The sequence below is a fragment of the Heterocephalus glaber genome, unplaced genomic scaffold (assembly GCF_053883595.1).
Source record: "Heterocephalus glaber isolate CG9 unplaced genomic scaffold, H.glaber_assembly_v1.0 deba00001737, whole genome shotgun sequence".
Classification (NCBI taxonomy): Eukaryota; Metazoa; Chordata; class Mammalia; order Rodentia; family Bathyergidae; genus Heterocephalus; species Heterocephalus glaber.
In genome coordinates, this window is record NW_028258445.1 from 2,376,738 (window position 1) to 2,396,062 (window position 19,325).

The 19,325-nt window shown below is 39.7% G+C and overlaps 1 protein-coding gene across 1 annotated transcript in view; it reads left to right on the plus strand.

Moving 5' to 3' along the window:
- Ctso (cathepsin O) overlaps positions 1 to 19,325 on the plus strand; it is a 47,023-nt gene that overhangs the window by 22,060 nt on the left and 5,638 nt on the right. Inside the window, exons 4-9 of the mRNA XM_021247473.2 lie at positions 6,755 to 6,863; positions 7,539 to 7,678; positions 9,735 to 9,902; positions 10,995 to 11,116; positions 16,276 to 16,439; positions 17,178 to 17,270. Of these exons, the coding sequence (XP_021103132.1) occupies positions 6,755 to 6,863; positions 7,539 to 7,678; positions 9,735 to 9,902; positions 10,995 to 11,116; positions 16,276 to 16,439; positions 17,178 to 17,270 (796 nt within the window). The remainder of the gene's footprint in view (positions 1 to 6,754; positions 6,864 to 7,538; positions 7,679 to 9,734; positions 9,903 to 10,994; positions 11,117 to 16,275; positions 16,440 to 17,177; positions 17,271 to 19,325) is intronic.

Below are 19,325 nucleotides of genomic sequence, written 5' to 3' on the forward strand. Positions count from 1 at the left end.
ACCCTCTCTGTTTCTTCTTTGAAGAAAACATTGTCCTTCCTTTCTGATGTCACTCCAGTGAGAATTTCCTGTCCTTAATGGAACAGCCTACCCAGGGGAACAAACATCGAAAAGACTACTTAGGGATATCGCTCAGTTAAATTGTGTTTTGAGACTGTGACCACCTGTAGCACATCTGAGTGCTTCACACATGTGCACACGCTTGCACACACTCAGAAACAACTGTAAGAAATCCTGGCTTCTAGAAGTCACTAGAAAAGCAGACAGCGCCTTATAGAGTCGGGGTGGTAAGGTACAATGTTGATTAGAGAGATTTAGGGTGCACAGCATCTGTGAATGTCTGTGAGACTGGTTTTCCCTGGTACTATTGCCTTAGTTACATTTCTCGTTGCTGAGACAAGATACGCAACACCCAAAGTTAAAACGGGAAAAGAAAGGTTTACTTAGCTCACAGCTTGTAGAGGCTTCGGTCGGTAATTAGCTGGCTCCAAGGCAGAGTAGCACATGGCAGAGGGGCAACAGCTCATGGCAGACTGAAGGTAGCAAAGCAATAGGGACATCAACAGCGTCTTTCTGCCCCTTTTATCTTATTCAAACTACTTAGGGCGCTCAACACTCACACCCTTCATCCTAGTGCCCTCAAGCCTAGCATTGCACTGTGAATCAGTCACACACTCTAGGTGCAGCCACCTCTGCAAAAGCCCCACCTCAGACCGTGCAAAGCTGTGGAGGACAGCTAGACACAGCCATAACTATAATCATCAAACAAGTCCCTCAAACTTCTTCAACCCTGAGACCCCCAGGAATATTCTAAATCCCCTTGTAACTCAGTGAATTAAGTACATTTAATTAAATAAAAAATAAGTGAAGGTAGTTTTTTTCCCCACCGGATCTGTTCAAAGGCTCTTTGGATTTACAGCTCTAATTTTTCTCACATAAGATCCATCTAATTCTCAGATTTCTGCACTTTGAAAAGTACTAACAGAAAGCTTTCTACATGTTTCTTAAAGCTTCACGTCTTTCTTACGTGAAAGGTTCAGATCTCCGTCCTGATGGAGTAGCTTGGTGCTGGAGCACATGGCTTGGCCTGCGAGAGGCCCCATTCCATCACCAGCACCAGAAACCGTTTTAAAACTTTGTTTTCATGTTCTATGGCTTTGGGATGGCCACTCTGTCATGCTCCTTATTATGTTCTCTGTCGCCTCCTGTGAACAAAATGATCGACCCTTTATCTATGCCGATTCTGTGCCACGGATTTAATATCCTGAGAACCAAGAGCTTAAGGAAGACCTAACATAGATCCAGTCTGTGATGCTTCCATGAAATCTGCATGGAGAGCCAGAATCCAGGTAGACCGGGAAAGTCACTTGAAAAATAGATAATTCGAGAAATGGAATTGAAAAGTTTAAATAATTTTGGTAATGTGAACCTATGTTAGGTGGACTTGGTATGTGTTCTACTATTATAGAAAATAGGAAAACAATTTTGGATATACTGCAGTGGTTTTTTAACTAAACATATTGCTTTAAATAGATCATGAATCCGCATTTAAAACACCATGAGAAATATGAGAAATATTTGCTCCACTTTAATCCGAGTAAATCTGAGAGTGTGATATTTCAGTGACATTTACTATAACTCAAGTGCTCTATGTTCAAACAGAAAAGAAGCTAGAACATGAGAATATTTAAGTGGAGAATTTGTTCTGCCAGCCACTGTAGTATTTTCCAAACACTCTCTTATTTAATTTTACTTTCTGTAAGGTCAGTATTATCCTATTTTTCACTGGAGAAAATAAAGTTCAAAGTAGTCCAGCATAGAGCTGAAGATTTCACAGCAAGAGTCTTTGGGGATGAAAAAACAAGAATGAAGATATTTATGCACATACAGCAATTCCCCACCATAAGTGTACTACATTATGTACTGCAAACATGTACGAAAAAAGGATTTCACAGCAATAGTAAGTTTGTTGCAAAGTTAATTAGAGATTAGAGGAATCCATCCATAAACATGGCCACGCGTGCATAGCTGTGTAAGACAAATGTGCTTTGTTCAGAGGGAACAAAGGGAAGCGCTTTTCATGTCACCAGTGGTCTTGTACCGTCAAAAGAAGGGTGTGTGATCAGTGCAGGAAGGGAGTGAGAGCTAGGACTTTGGGTTCCAGTATTTTGCTCTTGCCGAGAAGTGAACACAGGAGCGAACACTGGCACGGCGTTTGGGACAGACAGATGAAATTCTTTTAGAAGTTGGCCTCTGGTTGAACACGAGGCAGAGAGCCCCAATTCCACACCCCTCAAGTACCTGCACTGCTGACTTATATGGAAGAACTATATAAAGTGGAAGCAAAGGAGAGTATGTGTGCAGGGAGGTGTTTTGTCTTTCCAAAGTGTAAGACCAAAAATAAGCGACTGTTACTGGAATCATCACTGAAACTTGGGCACAAGAATATTTAATATAAACCCATGGTATGTGCCTTTTTTCATTATTGAGTTGGTGTTTATAGCTACTTCAGTAGCAGAATGACTGAAATATGGATGATGAAGTGGCACTCCTATGGCAATACCATCCGGAGACTGGAAACATGATGATATAGAAATATGTTTAATTTCTAAATATTTTGACTTTAATACTCTGATAACTCAGTGACAAAATTTTTGCTTTTCTCCTTAATTACAAAAATTATCCAGTGAGATGTACTTGTGTTAGCTCTGTACTTGAGCTGAGAGTGCTGCTACACGTTTATACACACCCATCACACACCCACGGAGAGCCCAGAGCTGTGTCGGGCCCACACTCATTGTCTAAAAGAAAATTGTAGGCTGGCTTGCAACTCAGGGTAGCATGCTTTCCTAGTACTCAGGAGGCCCTGCTTTAATCCTAGGATTGAGAAAATATAATAATAAAATAAAATTCTAGAACTCAGCTTTCTTGGTCAAACTGTGCAATTTTGAGGACACTGAAAGGGTTCTTAACTCATGACTCTGTGTGTGTGTGTGTGTGTGTGTGTGTGTGTGTGTGTTGCATTTTGGTTCTACATTATCGTGTTCCTGAATGACTTACTTTTATAAACTGTGCACTAATTTCATAGGTAACAGTAAGATGCTATTCTTAATTCAATTAGCATCACTTTTGTACTGTCACTGAAGAAACCATGTATTTATTAGTCAATTGTTTTTTCTAATTTTAATGATTTAAGACTACTCAATGTTTACTAATTTTTAATTAGCATTACATTTTCTGTATATTCATTGAAGGAGCTCCTGGAATTGTAACATTATTAACTTTAGTGGCAGTTTGATTAGCTTTGTTTACTTTTCAAATTTTATCTGAGGTTTTTGAGAAACACAACACTTTGTGTGTCAACTCTATCAATTTGGACATTATTTCTCCTTTGATATCAAACTGTAAAAGGCCTTCTCAAAGGCCTTTTATTGTTTTCTTTGGAAAATAAATTAGGATTTTGATTGGAATGACATTGAATCTATAGATAAATGGGGAAGATTGCTGCCACATCAATATTGAGTCGTCTACACTGTGAATGGTGTAGATCACCATTAATTATGAATTCTGTCAATGTCATTTTGTAATATTTTATAGACTTCAGCATCCAAATCTTACATATTTTGTTGAATGTATTTATTTAGAAATGTTTAAAAATTCATTTAATTTTTAATATTCATTAAAAATTTTAACTTAAATTTTTGTTTTCTAGTAGTTTATAGCCATTATAAAAATACAATTAGTTGTTTGTAATGATCTTGTGTCTCTTACAAACTTGCTAAAATTTATTTAATAGTTCAAGTAGCATTTTTGCAAATTTCCTCATGCTTTGTACATAGGTGTTTTCCTTTTCTCACTGAGATGCAAAAGGAGGAAAGGTTCATTTGGCTCACAGTGTGTAAAGGTTCAGTCCATAGTGGTCTGGCTCTGAGCAGGGCAGCATGGCAGAGGGACATCACAGAGAGAAGCAGGTCATCGCAGAGCAAGCAGGAGGCACCAGGCAGCCGGCCTTCTGGACATCTATCCCATCCGGGGTGGGCCTTCCCACTATCACCCCCTGAACGATGCTAAGCCAGTCAATCAGTGGACTGATTTAGTTACCACACCCCTTTGTTTCATCTTCTCACACCCATGATGCAGCCACCCCAAGAGCCCCAGCTATGTATGAGTGCAGGAGGCTTTGGTGGACCTTGAGATGCAAGCCATAACAATTTGTTTTTTTCAAATATTGACAGCTTTACTTCTTTTTTAAAAATACGGTTTATTTATTTATGTTCCTTTATTGAAAAAAATAAGTCTTCTAGTATGTTTGTGGAAGAAAGTAATAAAAATATTCCTTCATTCCTTTCTCCTACTCTGAAAAAGAAACCTTTGAGAACTTCACCATTAAGAAAGATGTGGGGTTTTTATGCATCTCCTCAATCAGGTTAAAGAAGCTATTATAAAGAAGTTATTTCAGTCTTAGAATTTGCTGATAATTTTTATCAGGAAATAGTATTGAATTTTATCAAGTACTTCTTATACATTTATTAAAACATTATACTGTTTTTCTTTCTCCCTTATTCAGTTAATGTGGTGTAGTCGATGGACTGATTTTTCAGTGAACTTCCCTCACCATGATGTATTATCCTTTTGATGTATTGTTGAATTTTATTTGATAGTATCTTGTTCAGGTCTTTACTTCTTTATTCATGAGACATATTGGTAAGGCAGATAAGTGAGGCACCTTTTTCTGGTTCAGAATCTAGGTAACATTTGTCTTGTTTAAGTTGCCAACTATTCCCTTGTCTTTCATTTTCTGTAAGATTGGAGATGTTTCTCTCTTAATGGTGTAGAATTCACCACTGACCCTTCTAGGCCTGGAGTTTTCTTTGTGACTCAATTTTCAATTACAATTTTAATGCCTTGAGTTGATAAAAGGCTGCTCCAGTTTCCCACTGCTCTGACTTTCACCTTTGGTGATCTGTGTTTTTCAGGAAGTTTGTCCATTTCATTCAGGCTGTCAAATTTATTGGCATCCACTTCTTGATACATTATGATTCTGATTCCTGCAGCGTATGCAGTCATGGACCTTCTCTCATTCTTGATATTGGGGATTTGTGTCTTCCCTCTCTCTTCTCTCACTCTCAAATCACAGAAGCAATGCCTGTGAGGGGCTGGGGAGAGGGCCTGAGAGCCGTCGCACACCAAGGTAGCCCCGAACCTGAGTGAAAAAGAGAGGAAGGAAAGATCAGGAAGCGCCCCATCCTGCCATGCAGTGCAGGGATGCTTGAAGGGTTGGCAGGGCCGAGAGGTGAGTCATTAATCAGAAGGCAGCTGTTCAGATATCTGTGTCTCCTCCAAATGGCCAGCCTCCACCAGCCCCGCACTGCCATTAGGGGCGGCTGAGGGGCCCTGGCTTTTCTGTGCATCTGATGACAATCCTGTCAGCAGCCAGAAGGCCCCAGAGAGAGGGAGGTCTGGGAGGTGCATCTGCAGGTGGCCACATACTGGCACTGCCCGTGTGTCCCAGTGGCCTCCCCAACCACAGCAGCTGAAGACACAGTAGGGGGACAGCACTGAGGGGTTGAGTGATTGATCTGAATTCCTTAGCAGGTAGCAGTCTCTGATTTATGTTTGTCACTTGCCATAGAAGAAATTGTCTTGTATTTTAGTTTTAGTTTTATATTAATATATCCAGGTTATTTTCAAAGCCCTGCTTCACCAAGATTTCAAAAACTGGAAATTTGAATTTTTATTAGTTTATGGATAAGCAATTATTCTAGGATGGCTCAATAAAGAGAAAAAAAATAAAGATCATGGTAACTACTAGTAATAACTTAGTTAAAAAATATACAGCTTACAGCTACTAAGGACATGACTTACGGAAAATGTCATTAGCCTAACTGTTAAACAATAAACAGTCATGAAAGAGCTATTGTGTCCTAGGCATGGGCTTGGTGTGGGTAACAGTGAGGAGAAGACTGATAAACTTGCCCACATTTTGTGTTTTGGTTTTTGTGACACACAAATAATAAACACATAAGTACATAAAACAGTATGTGAAAGAACTGGAATTGGAAACTTACAAAATGAGAATCCTTTGAAGTTTCATTACCCTACATGATTTAGGAAACTAAACAACTTTTATAGAAAAGACAAGCCTAACATACACTGTAACAAAATTCAGAGTTTAGAAATCTATAGATAATGGTCACATTTTTTCCCTCCAGATTAAAAACCAAGCAGTCTTCCTGGAAGATTTCCAGGGTTGCATCCCTTTCACAAAGCCTTTAGTCCATAGGAGCTGGAGCTGTCTATAAAGCTTCAGTAAGATTAGACTCATGCAATGTTTTTTAATGCTGCATTTCTCAGTGCTGAGAAAAACAAAGATGAGGATGATTTCCATATTCATCACTGTTTAATCACAGGAATGGTTGTAAGAGACAATTTGCCACTAGCATCCAGAGTTTGCCACAGTTTATTTTTCCACTTTGTCAGCACTCTAATAATATATATGTAATGCTTTCAACACATGCACTGAAGAGGAAACAAATGGATAAGATCCCTCTCAGCCTTTAAAAAGTCTGTAAATACATAGTAGTTTTCAATATGAAGTGTTTATAAATCTGATATGGATGTCTTATACTAACCTGCGGAGAATCAAGCTTTGTATTTTGTACCTGAAGAATAGCTGCAAGTTAGGTATGTACAGATTGCTTGCTTTGAAGAGTTTACATGGTATATATAAAATTACTCCTTTTTTCTGCTTTAGGAAAGTCTTAATAGACATCGATACTTGAATTCTTTGTTTCCACATGAAAACTCCACTGCTTTTTATGGAATAAATCAGTTTTCATATTTGTTTCCTGAAGAGTTTAAAGGTATGGTCTGAAAGTAATATTATTTGTCCATTTCCTGATTTTAAATTCTTTTTAATTTTTGAGGAATTGTTTTATTGTAAATCTGGCAAATTGAGTACTGGTGAATGTTTATTAAATATTTATACATTACTATGTATCAAGCACACACTGTATCCTAATTTTAAGAAAAGTATATTTATAGCCCTTCTGTGCTAATTGTTTTTTCCAGTCCCTGGGATCCAACTCAGGACCTTGTGCTTGCCAGGCAGGCAAGGTGCTACTGAGCTACATCTCAGCCCCTCTCTGTACTAATTATTGCCTTAAGAGCTAAACACTATAACTATACACATGTCTTTGCAGCATTTCTACAGTTTTCTAGCACTATTTCTATTAGGAACACTCATGCTTTCATGAGTTACAATGAAAGAAATGTTGTCAATTATGCTCATTTTTTTATTACTGACCTGATTCTATCAAACAAGTCATTTTGTATGTCAGCTTCAACCTAATTTTAGGAATTTTCTTCTGTAGCTTTCAGTAGAATGTATTTCATGTTATAGAAGAGCAAAGAGGAAAATTTCAAATATCATATTTATCAGAAAGTTTCTATTTTTGTTTAGAGCATTGCTCTAGATAGAAGAACCCAAGGGCCCTCCTTATAATATTATTGTCTTTTCATTTCTTCTTTCTACTCAGCCATTTATTTAAGAAGCAAACCTTCCAGGTTCCCCAAATACGCAGCAAAAGTACAGGCATCCGTCCCCAACACACCTTTGCCGTTAAGATTTGACTGGCGGAACAAGCATGTTGTGACACAAGTGAGAAACCAGCAGATGGTAAGTTTCAAGTCCTTTTTCTGCTTTGCAAAGAATTGAAAAGCACTTCTGGGGTCAAGTTCAACCAAACTTGTAAAGAAACCCTTCTGTTTTTTCTCAGTGAAATCACAACTCAGTCATTCGAAAATGACAAGCAAGGGAGGATCTTTGAGGAATAAGAGGCAGGTGTCAAACCCTGACTTTTATTTCTGAAGATAAATCTCCCTAGGTTTGTCCCCTCATTGATTGCCATTTCCACCAGTACACTCTCAGTGATGCTTTCCGGTAGCTATGCCAAAGATGCCACATCTGGTATCAGGTAGCAAGCCAGTAAGGGAGACATGACACCTACTTAAGTAACTCAAAGGGAAAAGAACTCTGCAAAGATGAAGTGAGACTGGATATATTCACCCAGTAGCATAGCCAGATCTCCTGGATTCTCAGCTTCATCCTGTAAGCTCATCAGCCGCTTCCTCTTGCCCCCCGCAGTATCATCCCCTGTTCAATTTGTGTCCTTGAAAGCACACTCAGCTCAAGTGCAAGGTGACATGTACACTGCTAAAAACACCACCTGTGCAGAACTGTGCAGTACAATGAAGGGGTTATGGTAGGAATCAGGTTAGAGTGTAGTGTTTAAAATCATCACACCCGAAAAGCAGATGGGAAACTAACAACATGGTAGCACAACTTTACACACGTTGAATGATTAAGTAATGTCTAAGCACTGCTAAGTACAGCAATCATTTAGCTTGAAAAGGACCCAGTATGTGCTCAAGGAAGGAAATAAGAGAGGGAAGGTCTGCAGCCTGCAGGTCATTGGGATGGGTGGAGGGAGGGTCATCCGAGATGAGAAGGGGCAGGGTAGACCCAGGTGTGAATGAGTGCAACTGTGGAGCACACAGGACCCAGCTGGCTGCTAGACATTGCAGAGGGGGGTGTGCCTCGTATTCCCCTCCCATTTGCACCTCAGTAGGCAGAGGGAATGCCAGGCCACGAAGGAAAGACGAGCACCCGAGAACGGCAGGGTACTCTCCCTTTGTCTTCAGGGTGTCCACGGTGAAATCTCAACAGGTCGATGCACCTCCCTTGGCAGGAAGCGTTTTACATGCATCAGTTTCTCAATCTTTGTCCAGTTAGAATGATCATTTCTGGTGCTCATATCAGTGTTTATTATTGTGCATTAAATTTTACCATTAAATCTTTTGCTTTGTTATCGAATTCACAGTAAGTTGTGAATTAGCCATCCATCCAGTTCTTCCAAGAAGTGTCTACATTGAAGTAAAGAGAAACTTTTAATAAGAATCCTTAGAAAAGGAGTTTAGTGGGGAGATTCTTTTAGAAGGAGTTGCTCTTGTGGCTCAACTAAAGGCAGATATCAAACCCTGATGTGCCTAATTTTATTCCCTTGTCTCCTCCCTTTCTCTGAGCCTCAGCCTTTTATTCTTTGGATCATCTTTGTTAATTAAAAGCAGATAAATAGATCCACAGTAAGCAAGCATGGCAGCCACTGTTTGAGAAATGACTAATATCACTTGTCTGGTGCATGCACACTGATCTCTCAGTGTCTTGATACACACAGCAGTTCATCTGACTCCTATGTCTGTGGGACAATGAGGACACACACATCTTCACCACTGTCTTGACAGCTCGCCAAGGAGGCTTTAAAATCCGAGTCAGAGGAGAAGTGAGGACTGAAGTGTGGGGTGGACTGAGGGACACAGTCTCTGGGACAGGAGCTGCTGGTGACACAACCAAGACATTCAGTGAACACTGGCTTCCAGAGACCACCAGTTACTCAGTGTTTTCATACTCTCTGGCAATCCACTGCATCATATATTCATTTACAGTAGCAGTCTGACTAATTTAGCTTTAAGTAGTAATTAGATCTTGATGCTCAAAAGAGAATGCTGTTTTTGTTTTGAACTTGAAAAGCTAGAGGATGGACATGTATATTTTGTAGATTTCCAGATTCTGGACATTTTGTTGAATTTCATAACTTCTTATATTTAGAGACATCGGTACATTTGACTGAGCTGCTGCTTGATTGTAAACACTCTGCCTTCTCTGCTTTGAACAGTGCGGAGGATGCTGGGCGTTCAGCGTGGTGGGAGCGGTGGAGTCCGCGTGGGCCATCCGAGGGGGGCCTTTGGAAGACCTCAGTGCCCAGCAGGTCATCGACTGCTCCTATAATAACTACGGGTGCAATGGAGGCTCGCCTCTCAGCGCTCTGAGCTGGCTGAACAAGGTGACTGGCCTCTCAGCATTTCAGATTCTTGATTTCTTCTTTTCCTGTTGCACTATGCACAGAATGCCAATTACTTTCCTTGATTAAACAATGTTCCCACATTCAGAAATTTAGATGACCAAAGCTTAATTCAATTAATCAAAAACTTTAAAAATTAATTGCTTCCAGGCAAATTAACTACCAAGTTACCAAAGCATAACAAAAGTTATCTGAGATCTTTTTTCAGAAAGATAATTTGGTTATTTAACACTCCTGCAAAGATAATTCTTTTTTTTTTTGCATAAACACATCACATAACATCCCCCAAAAATCAGAGTATAAAAAGCATGTTAGAAATCAACTAGATCAGCACATCCCATAACCCTTGTACTGATGAGAGCTGCAGTTGTGCTGCTGAGTGGGTTGCAGAGCCAGAACTGCACCTCTGGCCCTGCCTCCCTAGCTCAGGACCCTAAGGTATTCTCTGTTTTTCCCAATAGTTGTTTGTGAGTAGGCTCTGCTGCAGAAAGCATCCATTGAGGCTACTGTTCTGGTTTTATAAAAATTCACCAAGCTGGAATTCCCCAGACCTTCCATTGTAAACTCACGGGATTTTGAATCAGAAGCCACTCTTACACACAGTGAACGATGAGAAACTGCATGTGCTGTCCATTCCAATAAGCCCGGGATTCGGAAAGGAAGGACTGTAAGATATGTGACACGTGCTGGATGAACGGCATGGGGAGAAGGGGTAGAGAGAAGGCCTGGCCTTGCCGTCTGTCATGAGTCTACAGCACTGCGCTGGCATCGAAGGCCTGGCAACCCAGTGGACGCCAGGGGAGGGAGGTGCTCCCCACTTGGCGCTCAGCTAATTGGTGGAAGTTTTGGAAAGATGATAAGTGAAAGAGAAACAGGAGTAAACCAGAAAGAAATACATTCATTCTGGTCATCTAGGACATCTCTAGCAAGCCCTGAGGATGCCACTTAAGATCTCAAGAACTCAGAGTATACTCACATAGTGATGCGGGGAGATTGAGCCTATTCTGACATGCTGGAGTAAACTCTGATTCTTAAAACAACTGACACGTGGACATTTTGGGTGATTTGTTTTAGACACGAGTGAAACTGGTGAGAGACTCAGAATACCCATTTAAAGCACAGGATGGGCCGTGCCATTACTTCTCCCAGTCACAGCCTGGACTTTCCATCCAAGGCTATTCCGCATATGACTTCAGGTAAAGATCTTCTCTGGGCCCTTCTCTCCATTCTTAATTTATGATCTATTGACTATTCACAGTGAATAATTTGATCGATGGCTTCCTCATCTACTCTTTGTAACCATTTTTCTTTTTTATTAATACAGTTGGCAGTACATATGGTTGCATTCCTTGTGGGGAGTTGGTGTATATACATAACACAGCTTAATTCCTTTTTCTTCCCTTTCCTTCCCCTCTCTCCCTGCCTCCACCTTTGATCCCCTTACTATTTGAGAAAGCTCTGTTTCCCTACACCTTATTGTCTGTCTCCTATTTTATGATGTTTTTCTTCTATGTTTTAGTTTTCCCAGATATGAGAAACAGCATGTGCTATTTAAACTTGTGTGTCTGATACGTCTCACTTAACATTATGGTCTCCAAGTGCTGTCCTTTTCCTTCAAAGCACCCTCTTTCACAGTGCTGGTTTCACATTTGTGCCTCATGATTTCCAGACCAGCCCTGCACCAGTGAGCTACAACCTCAGCCCAAAGTCTCCACACTTAACACTGAATGCTAAACCCTCCAACAGTGCAACCCTAAGCTGATTGCAATCCTACACTGCTGGTATTGGATGGGAAGAGACTGGCCCTTCATGCATCTATTTGCTGGACGCTGTGTGTGGTGTGTGTGTTGTGATGATCTCTAGGTGAGCAGTGAGAAGAGGAGGAAGTCGGTGGCAGAAGGGAGGATGTAAGCCTCGAAGGGGCTGCCAGCAGATGAGCAGGTGAAAGCTGAGTAAAGACTCGCAGTTTGGGAAGCCAACCATGCAGATATCCGGGGGGATATTTTTCCAGACAGAGGGAGCCACAAGTGCAGAGCCCTGAGGTGCGCGATGGCCAGCACGCTTTGCAGGACTGTGTGAGGGCCGTGAAGGATGAGGCAGAATGGCTGGAGCCAGGCCATGGGCCAGGGCCCACCTCTTAGACATCACCGTCTGCCTCTGGGCGGAAGCACCCAGCTCAGCCAGGGCACCCACCTATCCGAGGCAGAACTGGGTGAAAACCCGCACCTGTCCAGCTCGAATTCACTTTCCCTCATCTTTCCTCTCTTTTTGTGCCACGTAGTCATTCCATTCATTGTGGAAGGTTGGTACACATACATGACACTTCTCGATTCTTTTTACATCTCCTTCCCTTTGCATGTCCTGCTCCCTCCCCTGTTTATTCTTTCTTATTTCCACATTATACTCAGTTGTGTTCTTTTACTAGTGTATAAATTACTCTTTACATTTTGTGGGACTCCAGGTGTCGTGTGTGCCTTTGGCACATCACAAGCTGAGTTTTACCTCGGGGTGGTGGAGCAGCTCAGTGGTAGAGAGAAGGCTTGCTTAGCATAAGCAAGGCTCCGAGCTGAAGGCCTAGCGCTGTCGAAATATGCACTGTACTCTTTAATAGATGTAAAGTGTGAAAAGGTCACAACCAGCAACTCCACCCACACCCTTCCATTCTTTGTGCTACTGGAATAAATGTTTTATCTGCCCATTACAAATCCCAAAATACAATGCTTAAAAGTAATATTTGCCTTAAGTAGTTATAGATCCCTAGGGAAATTATGAAAAAGGGCAATAATGAACAGTTAGAGGGGGTGATACAAAGGATGAGCAAATACTCGGTTTCTCCCTTGAAGTTTCCTCAGAATACCGTGGCTGCCTACTCTGCAGTGGTGTGCTAGCAGTGATTTTCTGTTTTCATTATTCATCTAATGTTATTACTTGGAATTTTGTAGGATATCTTTGCCTCTCCCTCCCTCTGTCCTTTCTTTTTTCCTTTATCCCCTTAATTTTTAATTTTTATTACATAATGTGTTACACTCCCTGTAGGGAATTAATACCTTTACATAACAAATCTCAATTATTTTCCCCCTTCCCTCTACTCCTTTTATTTTGTCAGCATCAGATTAATTTATTTATCTTATAAGACTTATAAAGTTAGTTCTCATATATACAGATTAACAACCAGAGGAATAGGCCAAAAACCATATAAGACGATTATAGTAAGTCAAGATACAATTTAGATACATTGTCTGTGCTACATTACAAGACCTTCTCTCTCTCTCTCTCTCTCTCTCCCCCTCTTCCTCTCCCTCTCCCTCCGTTCCCTCCCTATTATAGGTCTTTTATTTTGCACTTTATATAGATACTGAGTTTTTCATATAAGAGAAGTCAGGCAGTATTTAAGCTTGATATTTATTTCACTTGATAATTTTGGTCTCAACAATTTTCCTACAAATGACTAAAGTTTATCCTTTTTGGTAGAGTAGTACTCTAGAGTAGTACATTTTCTTTATCCATTCATCTGTTGATGAACATATAAGCTATTTTCAAGATTTAGTTATTATGAATTGTGCTGCTATAAACATGAGTATGCATACATAGCTGTGGTATAGTATCTTTAACTCCTCCACATGATACCTAGAAGGTCAAGGGGAATTTCTACTTTTAGTCTTCTGAGAAATCTTCCCACTGATTTCCATAGTGGTTGTACCAATTCATACTCCAACCAACAATGAGAAGAGTTCCTTTTCCCCTGTAACTGCGTCAGAGTTTGTTGTTCGTTGAACTCTTAATGGCAGCCATTCTTTCTGGAGTGAGATGGAATCTCAGTGTTGTTTTAATTTGCATTTCCCTAGTGGCCAGTGATGTTGAGCATATTTTTAGTGTATTTATTGGCCATTTGTCTTTCTTTATCGTAGAAGTGTCTGTTCATTTCACATGCCCATTTTTTGATTGGGTCTTTAAATTTGTCCCTCCCTTGTTTATCCTGAAGCTGTTAGTTTTCAGGTTCCAAAGAAATGTCAGTTCAGTGCACTGCCAATATTCAAAACCTCAGTAAAACACTGAAAATTTGAAAAGATCTAAGATGGAGAAAAAAATCAGAACACAAAAACATCCTCTAGTGCTGAAGCAGAATGACCATTCACATTAGGATTCTCATGAAATTTGTTCACCAGATTCCAAAATAAGACATTTTATACCTCAAACAAGAATATGAGAATAATTATTTAAATAAACAGGGAAGAAACTTACTACAGCTTATCATGAGCCAAAATATATACACAGTGGAAGGTGCTGAACTCTAGGGAAGATGAGACAGGAACTTGCAAAGTCATCTAGTGTCAGAAAATTCTGCAAAGACTATAGGTTTTGTAAATTATTGATCTGTGAGATTAACACAAAGTGCATGCAACCAAAATTTGATAAAATCTCTATTATCGACAATGCACTTTTGACATTAATTCTGTATGGCCCAAATAATGGAAATAATGATGCCATTTGGAAGACATTTTAACTTGCTGTGAGCCTTCATCTTCAGTAAGAGAATATGCTTAAAAAATACTGCTCAGTCCTGGGGCCAAATGGGACATCTCTCTACTGGCCATGACTGGGCTGTCATCCTTTTTCTGATCTTTTAATATTTTTTATATCTTTTCCTTATCCTCGCTCAAGCAGGGATTACTCCCAAGTCATTCCTTTGATGCTGTAACATTAATAGTTTTACATGCTAAATAAAATACTTCTCCTTCTCAGTCTTTATGCTTTCTCATGGTATCTCTGTAACTGGCTCATTGGGTGGTGTATTTCCACTGGATCTTTTGTCCTCTTAATTAGGTAAAGACAGTTGTGCTGATTAAGACAGAGATTATCATATATTTCACATTTTAATTACAAAATATTAAAAAGAATTTAAAGAATGGGTTACACATTATACAATCAAAACTATACTGTACAGAATTCATTTTTTAAATTACTTATAAATAAAAAGTTTATTGTACCATTAGAGTATAACTCATATGCATGTTATGTAGCTTACAGCCCATAAAACTATATAATTTTATGTTTATGTTGATTCTGCATGGTAAGGGGAAAGAATTTAGTGTACAGCTGACATTTGAACCCAGATTTGAGGAAATTCAAAGCTCATACTCTATCACTAATCTTTTGAAAAATTTTATAATTTTGCATTTTTTAAGATAGTGAACACCAAGTATTAGAGCAAAAATTACAACTGTCTGCTCACAGACCTCCAAAAAATTTTCAAGTTAATAGGTTATGTGACCATATGTGTCAAATGACTGTAAAGTTCCTCTTTTAATAAATTCCATTGTTATGCAATCAGGATTTTCCTCATCTGTGGATAAAATATCTCATTGCTAGAAACCACTCTCCAGCTGGGCATGATTATTTACTTTTTCAAGCCACTAATCCAGCACATCTTGCTGTAGCAATAAACTACCAAATGCTCTCTTAATGGCCTGAGCTATCAGTAACTTGGTTTCAGTGTCCTTCACCCACAAAGTTGACCTTTGAAAAATGTAAATACTGGTTTAATCACATACTTTCAAGATCGATAAAGGCCAAATGTTGTGCAACATAAGATTTTGCCAGTAGATGTCCATAATAATTGTGAAGGCAGTAACTGTGTTTTTTGTAGTCTTGGCAGCCAAACACCCACATAGCTTTTCTGACACCTTAACATTGCCTCTTTACTTTTTAAGACATATCCTCTTCTGTGTAACTATATTCACTACTTTTGGGTAATGCTCCCCTGAAGTTTCTATATTCACTAACAGAAATTTGTCAGTCTCTTGATTCTAACGGGGTGTGGCATAGATCACAAAGTATTGATAATGTGTAGCCTTCATACGTTCATTATGGAAGGAGTTCCTATATTTTAAGTAGATGCTTTGCCAGCCAGCTATGAAACTATTTCCAATCTTCCTTTAGGCTATACTTAGCTACATGCGTAAGTTCTGGCCAATGAGATCCATGCATGCATGTACAGAGGAGTTGTGTCTTATTTCTGGGAAGTGTTCCCTATAAAGATGGAGCACTTCCCTTTCCCATTCCGTCTGAAACATTTGTTAAATGACTAGAGCTTCTGCAGCCTTTTTGGCATCTGAGACCTCCAGAATGGAAGCTTCATATGGGGGGGTGGGTAAGGGGTTCCTGGTATCTTCGATGCACATACTGTTCTGAAATACCTATTTCCCAGATTTCTAGACATTTTTTGAGCCTCTATTGTTTAAGTCTTTTGTAACTGAAGTCAAAGCTCCCTCTAATCATACACAGATTAAAAAGATAATTTTTATTTTTGCCATAAAAGCTAAATTCCTTACGCAAGCATTTCCTCCCTTGACAGTGGCCAAGAGGCTGAGATGGCCAGAGCCCTGCTCGCACACGGCCCGCTGGTGGTGATCGTGGACGCGGTGAGCTGGCAGGACTACCTGGGAGGCGTCATTCAGCACCATTGCTCCAGCGGGCGCGCCAACCACGCGGTGCTCATCACCGGCTTCGATCGGACAGGTGGGTGCTCGGCTGCAGCCACTGCCTCCGGACTGGGTGCTGCCAGATCCCGGCCCAGCCCAGCGCTGGGGCCCGGACTCGTGTGTGAGAACTGACTGGCCAGCGGTTCTCCAGGTGGAACCACGCTGTCTTGTCGGGTCCCCCTTTCGTTTTTAATCACGGTGACTTGTTTTCCTGTGAAGAGAATGAACTGCAGGCCTTGTACATGGCAGACAGGCAGCTACCACTGACCTGAGCCTGGTCCCACATGGTAACCATCTTATCTAAATGGGAAAAATTCTCTGTCTGGAATATTTAGGACAATGGCGGGAAAAAGAGATGTGCTCATTAATTTATCATACATCTGCAATAACTCTTCATTTTCTTTTCCTCAAATTTCGTGGAATTGTATGTTTCTTTTCATTTTACACAGACTCTCAATTGAGCAAAATAAATTCAAACATATGTTTCTTAGGATTAGAGTGTGACCCTAATCCAGCCTGCAGGTCCTTAGCTACTTTGCTTATATTGATAAATATAATTTGTATAATATACACTTGAATGATTATGTTATTACATTTGTAAACTTATAGTTCATTTATATATTGACATATAAGTAAAATCATGTAATATATGCAATCATATATTACATTCATCATCTTTTTCTCAGAGCTACTAGACCTATAGAAACCCAGTTTGACACATGGAAGCTACACATTCCTAAGGGCTTTGCGGTCTGTTCCATCTTGTGTTTTGCAGACAGCACGCCATACTGGATCGTGCGCAACTCGTGGGGAAGTTCATGGGGAGTGGGTGGCTATGTCTATGTCAAAATGGGGAGCAACACGTGTGGTGAGTCACGAATTTCCACTTCAAACTTCATGCTAAATGTCAAGGAAGATTCTATAAATATATATATATATATATTCATTAGTGCAATAATTCCTATATTCTACGTAGATGCTTTGACAGCCAGCTGTGAAACTATTTCCAGTCTTCCTTTAGGCTGCACTTAGCCACATGTGTAAGTTCTGGCCAGGGAGATCCATGCATGCATATACAGAAGAGTTGTGTATTATTTCTGGGAAGTCTTCTCTATAAAGACGGAGTGCTTCTCCATTCCATTCTCTCTCTCTCTCTTTCTCTCTCTCTCTATATATATATCACATGCATATGTATATATGTATGTATATATATGCATATGTATATATATCACATGTATATGTCAGATCAAAAGATTAAGTAATAATTTAACAGAACTACTTTAAAAGCCAGATAAACACTCAAGTTAGGGAGTTAGGGGACTGAATTTCTCCAGAAATGCCTTGCTATGCCTTTTACTTTTTTATAACTATATTCCCAATCTGTGCATTATAATACCTGCTCAGTGATTATCAGTAATTGCTAGGGGCATAGTTCAACAGAGCACATGCCTAGTATATGTGAGGTCCTGGGCTAGATCCCCAGCACTGAAAAGAGAGAGGGATGGAAGGAGAGAGAGAGAGAAGGAGGAGGAGGAGGATAAAGAGGAGGAGGAGGAAGAAGAGGAGGAGGAGGTAGGGAGGGAGGGAGAGAGGGAGGGAGGGAAGAAAGGAAGGAAAGGAAAGAAGGAAAGAAGAGAGAGAAGGGGAATGGAGAAAGAAAGGACAGTGTTATTAAGAATCAGTTTTTCTTGCATCAAAATGTGAAAATCTGAGCATTATGATTTTTTCTGGCTTAACATGCCCCTTGTAACCTGAAAAATTCTAGCAAAACACCCGCTGGGTAGAATTGAGAGTTTGGCCAAATGCCAAACATTGTTTTTAATAACTTTATTAAATTAATTTTTATGAAATTAAAGTAGTTAAGTATTTTTTTTTAGTAGTTAAGTATTTTAAGCTTTATTCTAAACCTATATTCAAAGCTACCTTCTTAAACTTTTGGTTTAGAAAATCAACATATTTTCTAAATCAAGCCACACCCAAACTAAGCTGCAGATAGAAATAAGCCTGATTTCGATCAGTTGAACACATGTAGTGTATCGCTTTTTAAAAACTGTAGAACTTTCCAGATTGAGAAACAGTTACACTAAAAATTTCAAGGGAAAGTTTTGATTTAATCTGGTGACTATTTTCCAGTCATTCTGTGAAATAGAACACTTTTCACAAATTGTTTACTGAAAAGACTCAACATCACTGAAGTCTTCCGGCAGGAGCTCTAGAAGCCAATCAGGCCTCTGCTTTTCAGCATCACTGGGTGTTTTTATATCGTTAGAACTTTGGCTAAATCACTGCTGCCACTCTTGGAGCCTCTGCTGCTGACATGCATTACCTCTGGAAATTATTGGTGCCTAGATTTGTGCTGTTCGTAAGCCTCTGACAAGGGAGTTGCAAGAGCAATATTCAGACACTGCTCCCTAACTGCATCAGTTGTGACTATGCCTTTTCCCCTAACCCTCAGCTACCAACGATGAGTTGAGATGATTTCTTCTCTCTACCTGCTTTGACCATTTGCATCTCCAAGTGTCTGCCTGGTTACTAATTCTGCAGGGATACAAATCTTTCCTGAGAATATTGCCTGAAATTTGTATGCCTGCTGATTCATATGAACAATGGCATGAGGCACATAGTATTCCATAGCGTCAGTAAAATGTTTAAGAATAACATCCATTCTTCAGATGGGCTAATTACTGCTTTTGGTGTTACTGTGAGCTCTCTATAGTAGCGCGTTAAGAAAGTATAGAACATCTGTGATTTATTGAAATTTTGCTTAAGTTTAATTTTTAGAGTTTGATTTTGGAATTATACTTAAAATAATATGTAAGTTGTTTTATTCCCTTTAAGAAATATGCTATATACAAGTGCAATATTGATCTTAGATGCATTTGCCTACTCAGTTCACAAGAAATTTTGTTTGTTTTGTTTTGTT